Consider the following 17,669-nt stretch of genomic DNA (forward strand, 5'->3'; position numbering starts at 1 on the left):
ATTTTGCCTAATATGTAGGCAGTGTTACTAAATATCTGAATATAGGAAGGTAGTATAAGAAATACCTCGTCTGTGAGCAACATGTCTTTATTCCTATTTATTTTTTTATTTCCTTTTTTTAAACTATTTTTAGTCCTTGTTATTTATCAGAACTCAAATTCTTTAATGGCAGATACTTTCTGTAGTAAGGTCTCTAGTGTACAACAGAGCTTCGTGCTGTTTTATTTATACTCTATCGGTTTGTTACTCGTCCTCTTCTATTTTTCTGCTGAGAACACGTTTTAATCATGATTAGGTTACTTGATGAACTTCAAGTTAAAACCAGTCATGACTGTACCAGTAGAGATTCTGTAGAAATCATTTTCTCTTCCTGCTTTCTTACTTTCTTCTTGCCTCCACAGAAAGAACATGTTCTCTAAATAACTGTACGGTGGCCAAAAGAATTGGAAAAGGAAAAGATGCCACTGTCATCTTTGAGCATTTCGGGAAACCTGTAGATCCATTTGTCCAGGAAAACTGTTCATGCAATGCACTGAATTCAGAGATAAACCCTTCCAACTCAGATAGTTCTAATCCCCGTGGAAGTGTGCAAAATGGAAGCAACATTTCTATACTTGAAACAGACGCTGGACAGTCAGAGCACAATTTAGCAGAAAATAGTGATACTTCTCAAGCATACGCACATGATTCGGGTCTTCTATTTATGCCCAGTGATACCAGGGAAAGTGTAAATGGTGATCTCTTGTTAAACTTGACGGATCTGAAAAATATTCTAAGTTTTTTTTCTACTCCTGTTTCCCTTCACAACAATACTGGTTCAAGCACAGTTATTACTTCAAAACTCATCAAAGACCCAAGACTAATGAAGAGAGAAGAAAGCATGGGAAAACAGAATAACGTAACGGGCTTGAAGGAGATTTCGGTATTTGAGAAGAGCTTAGATTCTTGTAACTCAGAAACGTACTTGTCATCTATGTCAGCTAATTCTGTCTCCTTACCTGAAGTCATCCCTGATGATCGCACTGTTCTTACTAACTGCTTGGATGCCCCTTGCTTCAAGTTTTCTTTTGATGATTCACAGTCTGAGGTTCATAACACATGCTCTAAGGACTATGATTATGCAACTCCTGACAAAATGACCATGGCAGGACAATATAAGGGCCAAGGCAATGTTCCTTTCCCAGTTCCTTTGTCAAATGTATTTTCAGAAGCTGAAAACCAAAGACACACTGAGGAAGAAGTCCAGAGATCCCAACAGAGAATCAACACCCCACTTTTAATTAAACAAAATGGCGAGCCGTATAACTTTTATGAACCAGTGAATACTTGTACAAAAGACTACCATAGTTATATCTCTCAGGAATCACAGTCTTCCAGTTTAAAAACCATATATCAAACTGATCCCCAAATGTCTCCAGTTTCTTCATTCCAAAAGAAGGAAAGCATAGATACGTTCATTCAAAATATTGGAAATATGAGGAGCCTTAAAACTGATCCACAAGACAATTCCAAACGTGGAGAAAAGCAAAATTTGTGGAAAGAAATTGATTATTTTACCAATGAAACAAAAGCCAGCCAGATAGAGAATTACATTTCATTAGAACAAGAACATGAAGAGGGTGAGAGTCTTGATTCTTCAGGAAAAAACTGTGATCAAATATTTACTCAAGAGTTAGAAATACCAATATCTTCCACGTGTACCACAAAGGATAAGTATGAGCTAGATGATCTAACCATGGAATTTACTCCAAGCATAAACAGCCTGTCACAAAATCATCCCCAGCACTTTTTGGAGTATGAAAATAATGACATTCTTAGAAGTTTTGTCATTTCTCAAAAACAGATGGAACTTAAAAGGGAAGAAACAGATCAGAATTGTGCTGGCATTGTGGCTGATGCTTTCCAGGAAGCAAAAGACATTTCCCAGGCCAAAGAACTACTAATTGATACAGTTCTTTTCTCTCATGGAGTTGAAACAGCTCATAATAATTTCAATTGCAGTAAAACTAAAGAACATACATGGCCCCATGGGGAACATGACAATGAGCTGGTGTCATTAGAGGATGATCAGAAAGACTACAAAGACTCTTCTCATATTGAAGTTAAAGGTCAAGGTCATCCTCTCTTCTGTGATACACAGCTGAATGGCGGTATACCACTGAATGTTGCTTTCAAGGAACAAAAAGATGATGAAGAAAATCAGCATGAGGCTAGAGAGGACGACGTTACTTCACCCCCAGAGGACAGCAGAGAGAACATATATGAAGGCGAGCAGCAGGCTGTTCATACAAACAACAGTTTTACCCAGTTGGAGGAAAGAAGGAAGGATAAAAATGGCAGCCATGTAGAAATTCTGATTTCTGAAGAATTTTCTTCTACATTTAACTTGACTTGGGACAAAAAATACGTATCAACAGAAGCTGCATTAATAGAAAGTGAAGAGACTGTCAATGCCTTAAAACAAAAAGATACTCAGAATAATGGAAAGAGTCTGGAGTATTTGGCTTCCACAGTGTTGCCAGAAGTTCCGGGCTCTTCAGTGTGTACAGCCCCAAATGCCGAAGTACAGATAGCTGGTTCTACTGTGCCTGCTTTAAGCGCAAATCACCAAGATCACCAGGGATACCAGTTTAAAGAAATCTGTTCCTCTGCAAGTTCAGATTTTAGTTTGTTAGTAAAACCTAGGATTCCTGATTATGAAATTGATATGGATAAAAATAAATCACAAGACTCATTTCATCAGCCCTCAGTCGGTGAGAACTTGGTTATTATTCCAAGTTTGGAATTGGAAAGTGAGATTGGAGTAGGAATAGAACAGTGTGAAGATGCTCTTCTATTTCATCAAGATACGCATAGCCATGGCAATGTGCTTACTGAAGAACTGGGGTCCTCATATGAGACTCTGAAGTCTCGTATCAACTGGGATGCTCTCTTAGGAAGCAGTAACTGGGAGACAGAAACATTGAAAAGCACCGCAAGAAGGGAGAGTACAGATGAGCGTTACTCCGAGGAGACGAATCGTTTTTATGCTTCTACACAGAACACCAAAGCAGAGCTACTCAACCCAATTTTACTTCCAGATCTACAAATTAGAATTACCAATATAGTTAGGCCAGGATTCAGCCAAACTGCTGACTCCCACGCACTGAAAGATGACTATTACAAACGTATAACTAAAGCTGCAGAACCAGAAACAAATGAGGGACAAAAGGGTCCAGGATTAGGAACTGCTTCCCAGTCTTCTGGTGAAAATCCTGATTACTCATGTGAGGATAAACCTGATAGTGTAACACAAGAATCAGGACTAGTGAATAAATCTAAAACTTCTCTTTCTTCGGACTTAAGTCAGAATGCCCACGTGAATCACATGTCTGAAAAACGAAACAATGACTCTTTGTTTACTGAATCTTCAGATGTCACTACAAGAAATAACAAAAGCAGCTGTTCCTTTGCGAAATCAAAAACTGACTGTAATGATACTAGAAGTAAAAAGCACCCAGAGTCAAGAATGAGCAAGAGAAAGCAACATACATCTTTGAGAGACCAAAGCACATCGCATAAAGATTTCAGATATCATGAAATGTATGAGAAAAAGAGGAGGCTAACTAGTCAAGACTCACTTGAATGTTTTTCTTCTTTATCCCAAGGACGAATGAAAACATTTTCACAGTCAGAAAAGCACATTAGGAGTGTCCTGGATATTCTCAATAGTGAAGCATCATTATGTAAAAGTAAACGTCTTTCCAGAAGACTCGACAGAGCTGTTCTTCACTTAAAAAAAGCTCAGAGAAGAGTTCACACATCCTTGCAGCTGATAACTAAAGTGGGAGAAAAAAGAAAAGGCCCATTACCAAAATCATACGCGATCATATGCAATAATTTCTGGGAATGTTGTGACCTTGAGGGTTATAGCTCTCTGTATGAAAGAAAATATTATTCCACTAAGCATTTTTTTTCAAGAAGAGAAGACGACAGAGAGGGTGAAAGAAGAGCTTTAGAATTTAACGTTGGTACATCATTAACGCATGTGTCAAAGCACAAGTCTTATAAAAGAAATGGAGAGGAAATCACAGATTGCGTTTCTAAGAAAAGTTTAGCCAGCAGTGTTTCCAGAAGCCACACCACTATTCACGTGGGAGAGTTTTGTGATCAAGAACCACATCCTGAATCACAGTTATACCTGCCCTCCGTGTCCCAAAGTACAAGCCAATCATCATATAATACTAGCAGTATGAAATTACCAGCGTCGTCAGAACTTCAGCCTTTTTCTGGAAAAACTGGATGTCTGTTTTCACCAGACCACCAAGATGAGAAGCTGCCCGAAAAAGAAAACCAAATTGGTATCAACTTTGTATCTAACATTGATAAATATGAAAAGCTTGAGAGCCCTTCAACACACAGTAATATTAAGGATATAACAGAAGAAATCACTTCCACGGCTAATGAAGTAATAAATAAAAGTAACTCAGTATCTTTTGGCTGCATAAAAGAAAGATTAAGTGTTAACACGAACAGAAATTATGGTGCAACACATACGGCCCACACAGACGTGAAAACGGACATACTTATTTCAGTCTTGGAATCAAGTGAGCAGCACTTTTTAAATGTTGATATCTACAAACCAGATAACATTTTATCTGATTGTAAAAGAAACCTGGTAGTGAATTTTCCTGTAGAAAAATGTGCCGCTCCTGTTGAGAGCGCTAAACCAAACGTCTTCACAAGACACTTCCCAGTGGACCCATCAAACCCAACTCTGATAGCAAGCAAAAAGTGTAACAGCATTCCTCAATCATTTTCAACTGCTCCAGCGACAGAGAGCGAGGGGGAATCTTTGAACTCTGATTTGGATAAACAGAGAATTTCTGCTGTAGATCCTTCAGCAGAGTCCACCACTGTATCACGTTATCAGCAGGAATGTCGTGAAAAGGAGCTTTTAAAGACAGAACGATGCTTTTCCAGTAATTGTGGCCAAGTAGATGGGAGTGACGGAAGTGTGACTGAGAATCCCAACTCGGATCTGACATCAGTAAGTGAGGAAGATAAAAGTCGTGGGGAAGATACAGTGAAGAAACTATCTTCCCGTGGTAGTTCTCAACTCTTAACAGATAATGTAAAGGGTTCTTCTTCAAAAAAATGTAATGCGAGGAAAAACATTCAGGACAGAAAAATGGGGAAAGTTAAACAGGCAGGAAAGGATTCGTTGGGAGATGTGTACCACAAAGAAAGCATGACTGAAGAATCACCTCTTAAGACTGAGTACAAAAGTCAGAAGAAGATCTTAGAAGAAGCATCCTCCTACGTCAGGGAGAAAACAATTAAAAATAACTTGATTGAGCCTCGTCTAAGAATTGAAAATGGCACTTCTTCTAAGGCACTTCCTGTGAATAACACAGTTCCTAACCTCCGTACCAGAAGAGAGAAAGGTGAAAAAGTTAAGGTTACCAGTGACTCTCAGCCTGATTCGATAGCACCTTCAGAAATAACCTGTAATTTCAAACCAGGCGTTACAGAAATTAACCACAAACCTATTCCACATGCCTACCCAGAAGTCTTTGAAGTCACTGCTCTCCAGAAGAAGCCTACATCATACTTGAATGAATTAAAAGAAAAACATGGCACAGCTAATCATGCTGGTTTCCTAGCTCAGCTATCACAAATTTTACAGAGAGCAGATGAAGCGTCATCCTTGCAGATTCTACAGGAAGAAACTAAGGTTTGTCAAAATATTCTCCCTTCGTTTGTTGAAGCTTTTGAAAGAAACCAAGAGTGTTCACTGGAACAAGTCTTGATTTCACGAGACCTGTTGGTACAACAGAACCTGTGGAATAATTGTAAAAACAAATTAAAACCATGCGCTCTTGACTCTTTGGTAGAACTCCAGATGATGATGGAAACTATTCAGTTCATTGAAAACAAAAAAAGGCTCCTGGGAGATGAACCGACATTCCGAAGCTTGCTGTGGTATGATGAGACGCTGTACGGGGAGCTGCTTGGGGGACCGCGCGGTTATCAGCAACAATCCAATTTTTATCCTGCTTTTCAAGCAAGATTGAAATATAATGCATTCTGTGAGTTGCAGAAATACCACGATCAATTAATTGAAGTGCTTGAAGAAACAAAAAAGGGGAAAAATTCATACTACGTCTTCTTAAAATACAAACGGCAGGTACAGGAGTGCGAAGCAATAATGAAGCGCTGTTCTGATTGCTTTGACTTCTCCCTTTCTGTTCCGTTTACCTGTGGAGTTAACTTTGGCGATAGTTTGGGAGACCTAGAAACCTTAAGAAAAAGTACTTTAGAGCTAATCGGTATATATGGGAACTCTCCTAAAATTCACAGGTATCCCGGAAAACAAGACCACCTGTGGATTATCGTAGAAATGATCTCCTCAAAAGTTACTTTTATCAAGAGCATGGAGGCAGTAGGTATTAAAATATCTCTTTATGGCCTGGAACACATTTTTTTTGATGCTGCAAAAAATCTTGTTTGGGAAGAGAGAAGACGATCCTTAAACAAAAAGTGCTCACGAAAGAAGTATAAAGAAACACTACTCAAAAATAATCAAGAGGCGTTCTCTAAGCTGCAGGAGATATATGATGCTTTGTCTAAAGACTTAAGCAGTGAACAAATTTCCAGTATTGGACTTCAGGAGGATACCATGATTGCTTGCAAAAAGTCAGGTAATCTAATGAATAAAGCAACAATTAGCAGAGAAAACTACAGGTTTAATGGTACTTTGCTGTCACACCCAGATACTTGTTGCGTTAGTGAAATACTGGATGAAGCTGAATTTGCAGACCTTAAAAAATTACAGGAACTCACTTTGAGATGTACTAATCACTTAGAAATTTTAAAAAAATACTTTCAGATGTTGCAAGAAGATAGCATAGATAATATTTTTATCACAGAAGAAAATGTTTTGGACATGGTGAAAAACCACAACTATGGGACTGTAATTTTAAAGCCTGAAGCAGTTGAAACATACATCGAAATTGTCATGATTTTAGAGACAATACATTTCCTTAAAAACTCAATGGCAAAGAAACTAGACAAGCAGAGGTTTCGAGGTATGCTTTGGTTTGATTTGTCACTTCTTCCTGACCTGGTTCACTGCCAAGAAACAATGGCTTGTTTTTCATTTCTTAAAGATAATTCAACAGATTGTCTTTGGAGAGTGATAGAGACTGCTATTTCTGAACTTAAGAAAGATCTGGATATTATCTACAAATATAATGAGGCTGTTAATTGCTCATATGCTCTTCATTTGCTCTCAAGAGAACTTGAAGAACTTTCAGAAATAAAAAATCTTGTAAAGAAGTCCGCGTGTTCCATTTACACATACGTTGACTTTGTGCCGTGTGTAGCATCCATAAATTATGGAAACACTGTGACAGAGTTGGAATACAGCTACAATCAGTTTTCTGCACTGCTCAAAAATATAATGGCTGCTCCTCAGAAAGATTTAGGAAAAATGGCCCATATTATGAAAGTCATGAAAACTATTGAACAGATGAAGATTGTATGTGCTAAAAATGCTGAATTAACCGTCCACTTTATCCTGTGCCAAATGCTACATAATAGAAAGAAAACCTCCAGATCGAAGGAAGAAGAAAAAATGAATATTCATGTTATAAAACATGGGGAGAACATTAATAGTTCCGGTACTTGCTTGAAGGTGCCCACAGTTCCAGAAGGCATAATCAAAAACCTTTCAAGTTCCTCTAAAAAACGACCTGTCACTGTAGACATACGTGCAGACACTCAGGAACAGGAGAAGGCTACTACTCTTTCGAGTTCTAAAAAGCAAAAGGTACGAATGTTTTAAAGCAAAACCTGTGTAAGTATTCATTTTGAGAACAATTCCACTCTAAGTAAAACAAGTACATTGCAGAACTGTAAAAGTTGAGAATGCTTTAAATTTTGCCTTGCAAAATGAGTTTACTAACTAAAATACCGGATTAGACAGTCTGTGTTACCTTTAAAAGGATGTAAATGTTGACTTGGAATCCATGATTCCGTGTAAGGGAGATAAACCTTGCAAATGTCTTTTTTTAAACTTATGATTTAAGTAAACTATTTAATTTAGAAAACATTTCATAGAAGAATACGAATTTTAATAGCTTCTTAAGGGAAAGTCTGATATCATGAATGTGAGTTAAGTGAGTGACCAGATATTTCTTGAGTAGCTTCTATACAAGTGTGTGCCCATGTAGAGAATATTAAAAACTGTCTAATATAGCCCACATTCTTCACTGTTACCATCCAGTGGGACAAACAGAATACATATTTTAAAATTGATGATTATCAAGGAATTAGAGGAAGTCCTATCGAAATACATTTTATTTAACAAAATTTATATAAAATTTATTATGTACTTGGCACTGTTTTAAGATTGTACAAATACTAATTCATTCTTTACAAAACCTTTATGATGTATGCAGTATTATTATCTAAAGGTAAAGAAATTGGAGCACAGAGAGGCTAATCTTTCAAGGTCATGCAGTTAGTAAATGGGAGAGTCAGGATCTCAAACTAGGCATTGTAGCTCCAAAGACCGTGTAGCATTGTCCCTGCCCTACTCCTACAGCTTTTTGAGATTTCCCGGATCAGAAGAAACAGAGAATACCTATATGCAAAATGAAGGCAGGGTTATTTCTTTGCCCACTTGCACTGTCTAAGCAATTACATTGGTTAAATTAGCTCTAGAGACTGGGAATTTAATCACCATTTATTGAATTGTGTTTTATAGGAAAATGCTTAACCAGGGCCTGATTACCCAATCAGCAAGGCACCGAAAAAAACTAAGCCTGTTGCCGTCCAATCCAACTCATAGTGGCCCTATAGGACAGAGTAGTACTGCCCCATAGAGTTTCCAAGGAGCACCACCTGGATTTGAGCTGCCAACCTTCTGGTTAGCAGCCATAGCACTTAACCACTACACCACCAGGGTTTCTAAGCAAGGTACACACGGGCCCAGTTGTGCCTTCCCACCAATCTGCAGTTCACAGTCTAACCTGTCCCCCACCACATCAACGGTGTAGTGAAACCTGTGTGAAATTGCTCTCCACAATTAAGCTGGCTGGTCCCTGGCCAGTGCAAGCCAGTGCATACCATGCTTACTGGTTAATCTGCCCCTGTGCTTCACAAACAACCACTTATAAACACACTTCCAAACCATAGCGCAAGCTCTGCACGCCACACCCAGAGTAAATTGAGGGCGTTACTAAAAAGGTTTCTGGTATTGAGAAGAAAAGCAAAAGCTTAGGTTGTTAGGGGAGACTTACTTCAGGGAACACAAAGCTCTCCCTTAAAAGAAAAAAAAAATGTATCAGATGAAAGTAAAAATGAAGATGACATTTCAGTTACAAAAAACAATGTGGTGAAACACATCAAGAATGCTTATTGACATCATTTGAGAGACAAGTTTAAATCTGGAACAAAAATTTAACTTAGGGGACGAAGGTAAGCTAAAGATGGAGAATGAGGTGGTTTCAGATTATACAATGTCTTAAGTATACAGGCGTTTGAACTTCGTCCTGTTGGCATTCTGTATTAACGGATAATGCCATGTGAAATGTGTCTTTTCAATTATTTCACTGGTACAGAGATTCCGAGTACAGTTAGAAGTCAGTCATCCAGGACTTAGGAAAGGGTGCTTGCTGTTTTATAGACTAAGAAAGGAAGATGGGTATTTGACAGACATCACTTAAAGAATTGATGGGGCCTAGTGACTGTTTTTTTTTTAGTGACTGGTTTACTAAAAAGGGCATAAAAGAGAGAGCAGTCATAAATGGGCTTCAGAGTTGGTGGGAGGAGAAGAATGCTGCAGATTTTCTTAAAAAAAAAAATGTTGCTCCAGACATAGCTGAAATCTGGGAAGCCCAGCAGGTCCCTGGTTTTAGGGGAAGAGATCATTGATGAGTTTAATTTTAGTGCATTTTGGGTGACAACACAACAATTGCAAATGTCTGATGTTAAAATAATAAAATTTAATGTTGCAGTTTAAATTATCATCAATTTAGATTTTCTATCTTGTAAACATAGGTTAATATGAAAGATGTCACAAAAATCAACAAAGAAAAGGCATCATTCAAGAATCCAAGGTAAGAATTGCCATCGATCCCATCTTTAAGAAACACTAAGCAAAATTGAGCAAATATTAAGGATTAAGAATAAAACGATTATTTATATATCTCTCTACGGGGCAGTTCTACTCTGTCCTATGGGGTCGCTATGAGTCGAAATCAACTCGACGGCAGTGGGTTTGGTTTTTTTTTTTTGGTAGAGCATACGTGTAACTTAACCAGCTGCCATTGAGTCGATTCCAACTCATAGCAACCCTGTAGTAACCTAGGGGACAAGAATAAGCTAGAGAGGAAAGTCGTTTCAGATTATAGAATGTCATGTAAATATAGGCTGAAGAAGTTTGAACTTCATTCTGTTAAAGTATCAAAGGGTAATATTGTATGAAATGTGTTTTTTCAATGATTTAAAAGGTAAGGAGATTCTGGATACTGTACAGTTAGAAGTCAGTCACCCAGAGCTTAGAAAAGTGTGGTGTTTTACAAAGAAAGGAAGATATGTGTTTGACAGACATTACTTTTAATCAATCAGTTGGGCTGAGTAATTGGTTTTTTAATAAAAAGAGGGTTTTTTTTAACATGGATTCTACCCAAAAAAAAAAAACTATCATTGAGTCTACTCTGACTCGTGGCAACCCCTTGTGTTACAGGGTAGAACTGCTTCACAGGGTCTTTTTTGTTTTTTTTTTTATTTATTATTATTTGGCTGTAATCTTTACAGAAGCACTTGACCAGGCCTTTTTTTTGTGGCACAACTGGGTGGGTTTAACCTGCCATTTGCACCACCTAGGGACCTATTACAGACCAACCATATTTCAAAATTCGTTAAAGAAATGTAAAGTTGCCAGAGCATGATACAAATAGTATGTGTATACACATGCGTGCTATAAATACATTACTGTTTCATGAAAGGGTGTTTAGCACCATAACTAGGAAAAACAATCTCAAAGTATAGTCCTTTAAATTTAATAAACAGTTTTTATGAACAACTCACTACATTATTTATATTTTTTTCATTTTGATATGAAGTGGTACCAGTGGAATTGATGACCGTGTCATTTCATTTAAACTCCACAAGAGTTTTATTTTGTGGCTAGCTTCTTTTTTTTTTTTTTCCCCATTTGATGTAAAAGAATGAGTAGCATAAAATAAAAAGATAAGTAAGCAATCTCATTGCTGTCTGACTTGGTTTTGTTTTTTTAAAGCTAACACTATATTTATTACATTTCTAGAGTCTTTTTCCTAGCGCATATGACTCTTTGAAGAGTTATGGAGTGGCATAAAAGTGAATAGGCTGTTAGAGGGATAACATAAACCAATTCCCTAATGATGTAGATTTCTTAACTAAATGTAGATGCTGTTTGCAAGTCAGTGAATCAGACTTTATCTCACTCAGCAGAAAAACAAATTTGAATATAAGGCCAGACCTTACATAGATGATATGCTGCGTTCTTCCCTGAAGAGAGCAGATAAAGGGACAAGCCATCCAAACAGCTGCCAACCTTGTAGGTTTGAGACATCTCTGAAATATCACTGGAAATGTGATTTTAGTAAAATAGTACTTTCTGTGATTCATAAATTATTGTATGGGGGTTGGTCGATGATGTTGGTTGTCATTAAAGTGCCTTTTAAGAAGACTGGATTCTGTAAAATGTGGGGCTTTTAGTTTCCTACGTAGAATATACAAATTCCAGAACAAAGATTAACTTCTCTGGACTGTAGAAAGAGTGATTCTTTGCCCTTCTCAACATGCTACTTTCCACATATAATTAAAAAAAATATTATAAAACACCAAAAAATATGCTTACCTAGAGAACCTATGTTAACTGTCTGGCTCTAGACATTTCCATAACGGTTGCTTCCCTTGGTCCGCTTGAGACTGTCTTAATTTAGGTAAGTATAACCAAGGGGTTGGCAGTTCAAATCCGGCAGGCACTCCTTGGAAACTCTATGGGGCAGTTCTACTCTGTCCTACAGGGTCACTATGAGTCGGAATCAACTTGACGGCAGTGGGTAATAGGTTATGCCAAGAATATCAAATTGGCAAGAAATTTTGGAGTTCTGTTTTTCCTAGTCTCAAAATTTCACAGGCAAAAACTTCGTAGCTTGTGATAATAGGAAGGGAAGAGACTTTGGGGGGCGCACAGCTGATAGTTCCACCAGCTCTAACTCTGGGGGGCGCACAGCTGATAGTTCCACCAGCTCTAACTTTGGGGGGCGCACAGCTGATAGTTCCACCAGCTCTAACTTTGGAGGGTGCACAGCTGATAGCTCCACCAGCTCTAGATCACTGTTTACACATAAAGAAGATTGTCAGTGAGTTGGAGACACACGAGTTAGAAGCCACACTAACCAATTAAATGATAGCTTCCTACTTTTAAAAGCCTCTATCAAGAAATACCCAAAGCACAAAATAATTTATTACAATATTGGACATATATTTGAAATGTGGAGTATATCATCTTGCATAGGAAAAATATCTGAATTCAAACCAAGAGAGTAAAATTGGGAAAATCTGTTACATGTATGTTGCCATCAGATTCCCTGAGTCGTACAAATGGTTAACGCTCTCAAAAAACAAGAAAACCAAACCTGTTGCTGTCGAGTTGAGTCTGACTCATAGCAACCTATAGGACAGAGTAGAATTGCCCCATAGGGTTTCCAAGGAGCAACTGGTGAATTTGAGCTCTCGACCTTTTTGGTTAGCAGCCAAGCTCTTAACCTCTGCACTACCAGGGCTCCTAACTCTCTCTGCTGCTAACCAAAAGGTTGACAGTTCAAGTCCACCTAGAGGTGCCTTGAAAGAAAGGTCTGGCAGTCTGTGTCTGGAAAATCAGCTGTTGAAAACCCAGCAGAGCACAGTTCTATTGTGACATACATGGGGCCGTCACGAGTTGGAATTGTCTCAATAGCAACTGGTTTGCTGGTTTTTATATTGCCAATAGAATGAGAAAAATGTAAATCTTCAGAATTCCTGTTGAATAAGAATTTCAAAGAGATTATTAGAAATTTGTGAATCTGTATATTTAAAGTTTTCTGTGTATATGTGTTAACACCTAATAGGATTACAAGATCTCATCTCAGAAGTGAAAACAAAATAGGACCAAGTTCATCTGACAATCTGAAAAGAAACCACCCATCTCCAAAAAAGGTTGAAATACCAAGATCACCACTAGGCTCACTTTTGCCTTCAGAGGACTTAAAGGGCGCTTGGGCATCAAATTCAGAAAGCATAATAGATTTAACTGAGATCTCAGCTGATAGCTCAGAAGACTTCACTGGGCAACAGAGAAACCTAAAAAACAGCATGAAGAAAAGAAATGGGTGGTTTAGTGCTGCTGAGGAAAAAAGTGGTAAGAAGGACGGGGCTGTTTTTGCAGTTTGTGACCAGAAAAGTATAGATGACACATTTTCAAAAGACTACAAGATACCTTCACAGAAATTTCTTAAAATTTCCCCAGATCCTGCACAGAAATCTTGTCCTTCAGACATAAAACCAGGAGCTGATGCTTCTTTCCTGCCTAATACATCAGTGCTCTCAAAGCCTATTTTCTGTTTTCTGAGGGATATCCAGACCAATCTAGAAATGAATGACCATGTCCTTGAACTTGAAGATAATGACATGCTAAATTCGTCCATGAACAACTCCACATGCACCAATTCTCCAGAACCTATGTTTATTCAGAACAAAATTCCTGTTCTTCAAATAAACAAAATAGCGCCTGCAAAGATGGAGTCAGAGGAAAAATATATGCAGGATACATTGAATCTCGGTACTGTTTCAGCCAGAGCGTCTGGGAGCATAACCCTTAATGTGAATCAGACAGCACAATACTGTCTTTCTGAACAACAGAGCAGTGAAAATTTAAAAGCCCTAGCTCAGAATGCTGCCGTGAATTGGAATGAACCGCCCCAGTCTGCATGCAGCCCAGTATATACTTCTCAGCATTCATTTGGCACTTCACATCCTTACTACGCGTGGTGTGTTTATCATTACAGTAGCATCAGTGGCAGTTCTGTAACCCACACATACCAGGGGGTAACATCTTACCAAGCGCAGCCACTTTCTTCTGGGTCATTGACTGCAGTTGCAAGTACTGTCCAAAACACACATTCTAATCTTGTTTGCTCTCAATATTTTGGTTACTTTGCTGAGAAGCCACAAGCAAATGACTTTGCGCCAGTGAATGAGTATTTTCAATATCAGACGCCAGTGTCCTACGGTTTTCAGCAGCCGATTTTTCCACCGTCTTCATCCCATCAGCCTTTGCTGCAAGCTGCACACCCTTACCCTCCTAATCCTGGCGGGCCTCCAGAAGTTCCTTGGACTTACGGTGAGTTTCACAAGTTTTCATGCCTGCTTCATTGATGTTTGGCTTTTAACTTTGTACATTTACTGGAGTGGAATCCAAAACAAGTGATCATATACAGCAATCATTTTTCTGTGCAGATTTTCAGAGTTTTTCATGCGTTAGGCATGGCTGAGTTGTGTTGTCAGGTGGGAGTCTAGTTGTCAGATTTTAAAAAATAGAAATACTGTTAATATGTCCTTCAGTAACACCCACCCTTAGAGAACAGTTGAGTAAATTACAGTTAATCCATGAAGTGAAATATGATGCATCCATTAAAAGGTTTATAAAAGTTTTTCATGATATTAAAAAAAAAAAAAAAAGCAAACCCATGGCCGTTGAGTCTATTCCAATTCATAGCAACTCTGTTGGACAGAGTAGAACTGCCCCATAGGGTTTCCAAGGGAGTGGCTGGTGGATTTGAACTGCTGACCTTTTGGTTAGCAGCTGTAGCTCTTATCCACTATGCCACATTTTTAAAACTGAATAGCATAAAACCTTGGCTCTGTAAATAAAGATCCAGAAAAACTGAAAGGAAATACACCAACAGTTGTCTGCCTCTGGGTGGTAAAATTCGGGGTGTGTGGAGGGTGTTTTTCTTTATTTTCTACTGTGAATATGTATTACTTTGATAATTAAGAGGAAAAAAATGTAAAAATCCAAGGTGGAAAAAGGAACTTCAATCAGATAAAACAATGTTTCTTCCTCTCCCTCTCTGTCCGTGTTCTAATAATATATTGGTATAGATGAGCAGAGTTAATTAAAATATATTGGGAGAAGAATTTGATAGTTGGTCACTAAAACTGAAAAATTTTACTCTTTTAAACCAATAAGGATTTTCTAAATGTCATTATTGGAAAATAGGGTTTTAAAATTAAATTGAAACAAATGTGCATTTAATTAAAAAAAAAACTAATAATTCTGCAAAAAAAAAAAATCAGTTGTACCCCAAATATTTTGCCATCAAAGGTTAACATCTTAAACAGAGAAGTGCAGGAAAATTTCTCTTAAAAAGCTGTTTCAAAATCCTAGATACTCTTAAAAATTGTTTAGTAGAAAAAATTAACTAAGAGGTCATTTTTCTGAATTGGACAAGAAGCAGCTTGTTAACATGGTTCCCTTTCTGGTTAAGAAATCCGATCATGTCAGCAGCCCTGCATTGGAATCCCCACTGGTTCCCTGTTACCTATAGGAGAAAACTGAAGTACTTTAGCTTAGAATTCAGGGCCCTTCACAGTCCTGTCTATCCAGTCTCATCTCCCAGCACTTCTACCTCTATACTGAAACCACATTGAACTTCTTACTGTTGGTACAACCAGAATGCTCCTTGGAAGCAAGGATGGCGAAACTGCGTCTCACATACTTTGGACGTGTTGTCAGGAGGGATCAGTCCCTGGAGAAGGACATTATGCTTAGTAAAGTGGAGGGTCAGCAAAAAAGAGGAAGACCCTCAACAAGATGGATTGACACAGTGGCTCCAACAATGGGCTCACGCATAGCAACGATTGTGAGGATGGCGCAGGACTGGGCAGTGTTTAGTTTTGTTGTGTGTAGGGTCACTGTGAGTCGGAACTGACTCAACGACACCTAACAACCACTGTTGCTATATGGCCATCCCTCTAGTACTACCACGGCGCTTTTTGTGTGCTTTTCTCACATGGTAAGACGTGTGAGTGTTACGTGGTGCTGTAATTTTCTGTGTACAGCTCTTTACTTTCTCTCCTTTTCCCACCAAATGAGTCTAAACAGGACTAGAACATTTATACCTAACACACACCCTGACAAAAAACTGTAAAGGAGGGGGAGAAGGGAAAGGGGCGCAAGTATGTGATTTGGCTTTTTCCTTTATGATTAATTTTATCCTGCTGCTATGATGACAGATGCATTAAGCATAGTAGATGTGGCAGACCCAGGAATTAGATGCTTTAATTTCTGAACTAGGAAATCTTGAGGGTATTATTGTTTCATAAAGGTTCTCCTAGCTTAGGCTTTCTTGTGTTTTAATAGTCAAGCTGTTTGTAATATTAAAAGATGGCTGTGGAGGGAGCTAAATCCAGCTTTAACCCTTCGGTGACCCAATTATCTTCTACTTTGAATTTTTTTGTTAATATTATGTGTTTTCAATAATGGAAGCATGCTGAATCATTGCGTGTGTTTGAATTTTTAGTAGGTAGTGTGGATTTTTTTTCCGCCCCCTCCCACAACCTACCATAAGTGTTCAGTGGTACATATGAAGTACCGCTAATTATACCCCAGCGTCCCCACTGGGGTCTCTTGGTCCATATGTGTAACCAATAAAAATTGTCAGAATTTCTATTTTTCCTACCAAAAATTCAGACACCTCATATAATAGCCTGTAAAAACAGTCATTTGCAGTACAGGGCCGTTTCCTTGGTTTCAAACAGTCATAAAGGCCCCTGCCTTGCAATAGCACACACTGTCAGTGATGCACCAGCTTCCCAATAAAAGGCTGACAAAGTTCAAGGTCACTGTGGGTACCGCTGGGCACAAAAGGATTAACTTCCGAGCATAGCATTACCCTCTTGGTTATATTAGTTAAGTGAAAAGAAAACAAAACAATTAACCTACTTCTTATCGTATCCAAAAGTCACTAAAAAAAAGAAGCAGGCAATTGCTCTGTTTATAAACACATCTTTTAGTTTTCATGAGTATTTATAGTCCATAAGGAGTGCCTCTCACACTTAGCCTACGTCCGTTTAAAGATGTTGAAATCCCTGTGATCCCTTTGTCGCTGCCTTGCTTATGATGCTTGTGTACTCAACACCAGAAGGTGGATGCAAAGAGATGGGCTTCAGTGAGCCCAAGTGCCAGGTACATTACACCATTCATTCCATGTAATTCTCTTAGGATGCCTGAGAGAGATGTAGTGATACTATTGTTGTCTTACAGATGAGGAAATTACTCCTTGGGAAGCCTTAGATAACTTCCTGGGGGGTCCCATGGCAGGTGAAGGGCAGGTGTGTGCTTCGAACTGCGATCTCTTTGACTCTAACTTCGCTCGTGTTCTTTCCACTCTACGTTAGATGCTATCAGTCTGCATGGTTAACTTATCTCAAATCTTTGTGGGTTTTTTCTTCCAGCTTCATGGCAACAAGAACCCTTTCAGCCAGGACATTGAAAATAGCCTTCTGTCTACTGAAATAAAGGAGATTGAACAAGGTTTTCCAAGTATTTTTTACTTCTGTATTTTTATTTTAACATTTTTGAATGTAAA

The 17,669-nt window shown here is 38.4% G+C and overlaps 1 protein-coding gene across 1 annotated transcript in view; it reads left to right on the forward strand.

Annotated features, from left to right (window-relative positions):
• TEX15 (testis expressed 15, meiosis and synapsis associated) overlaps positions 1-17,669 on the forward strand; it is a 76,146-nt gene extending 58,477 nt beyond the window's left edge. Inside the window, exons 8-11 of the mRNA XM_049866757.1 lie at positions 402-7,813; positions 10,048-10,106; positions 13,149-14,419; positions 17,536-17,669. Coding sequence (XP_049722714.1) covers positions 402-7,813; positions 10,048-10,106; positions 13,149-14,419; positions 17,536-17,573 — 8,780 coding nt within the window. The 3' untranslated portion in view covers positions 17,574-17,669. The remainder of the gene's footprint in view (positions 1-401; positions 7,814-10,047; positions 10,107-13,148; positions 14,420-17,535) is intronic.

The sequence above is a fragment of the Elephas maximus genome, chromosome 22 (genome assembly GCF_024166365.1).
Source record: "Elephas maximus indicus isolate mEleMax1 chromosome 22, mEleMax1 primary haplotype, whole genome shotgun sequence".
In the NCBI taxonomy this organism is placed as follows: Eukaryota; Metazoa; Chordata; class Mammalia; order Proboscidea; family Elephantidae; genus Elephas; species Elephas maximus.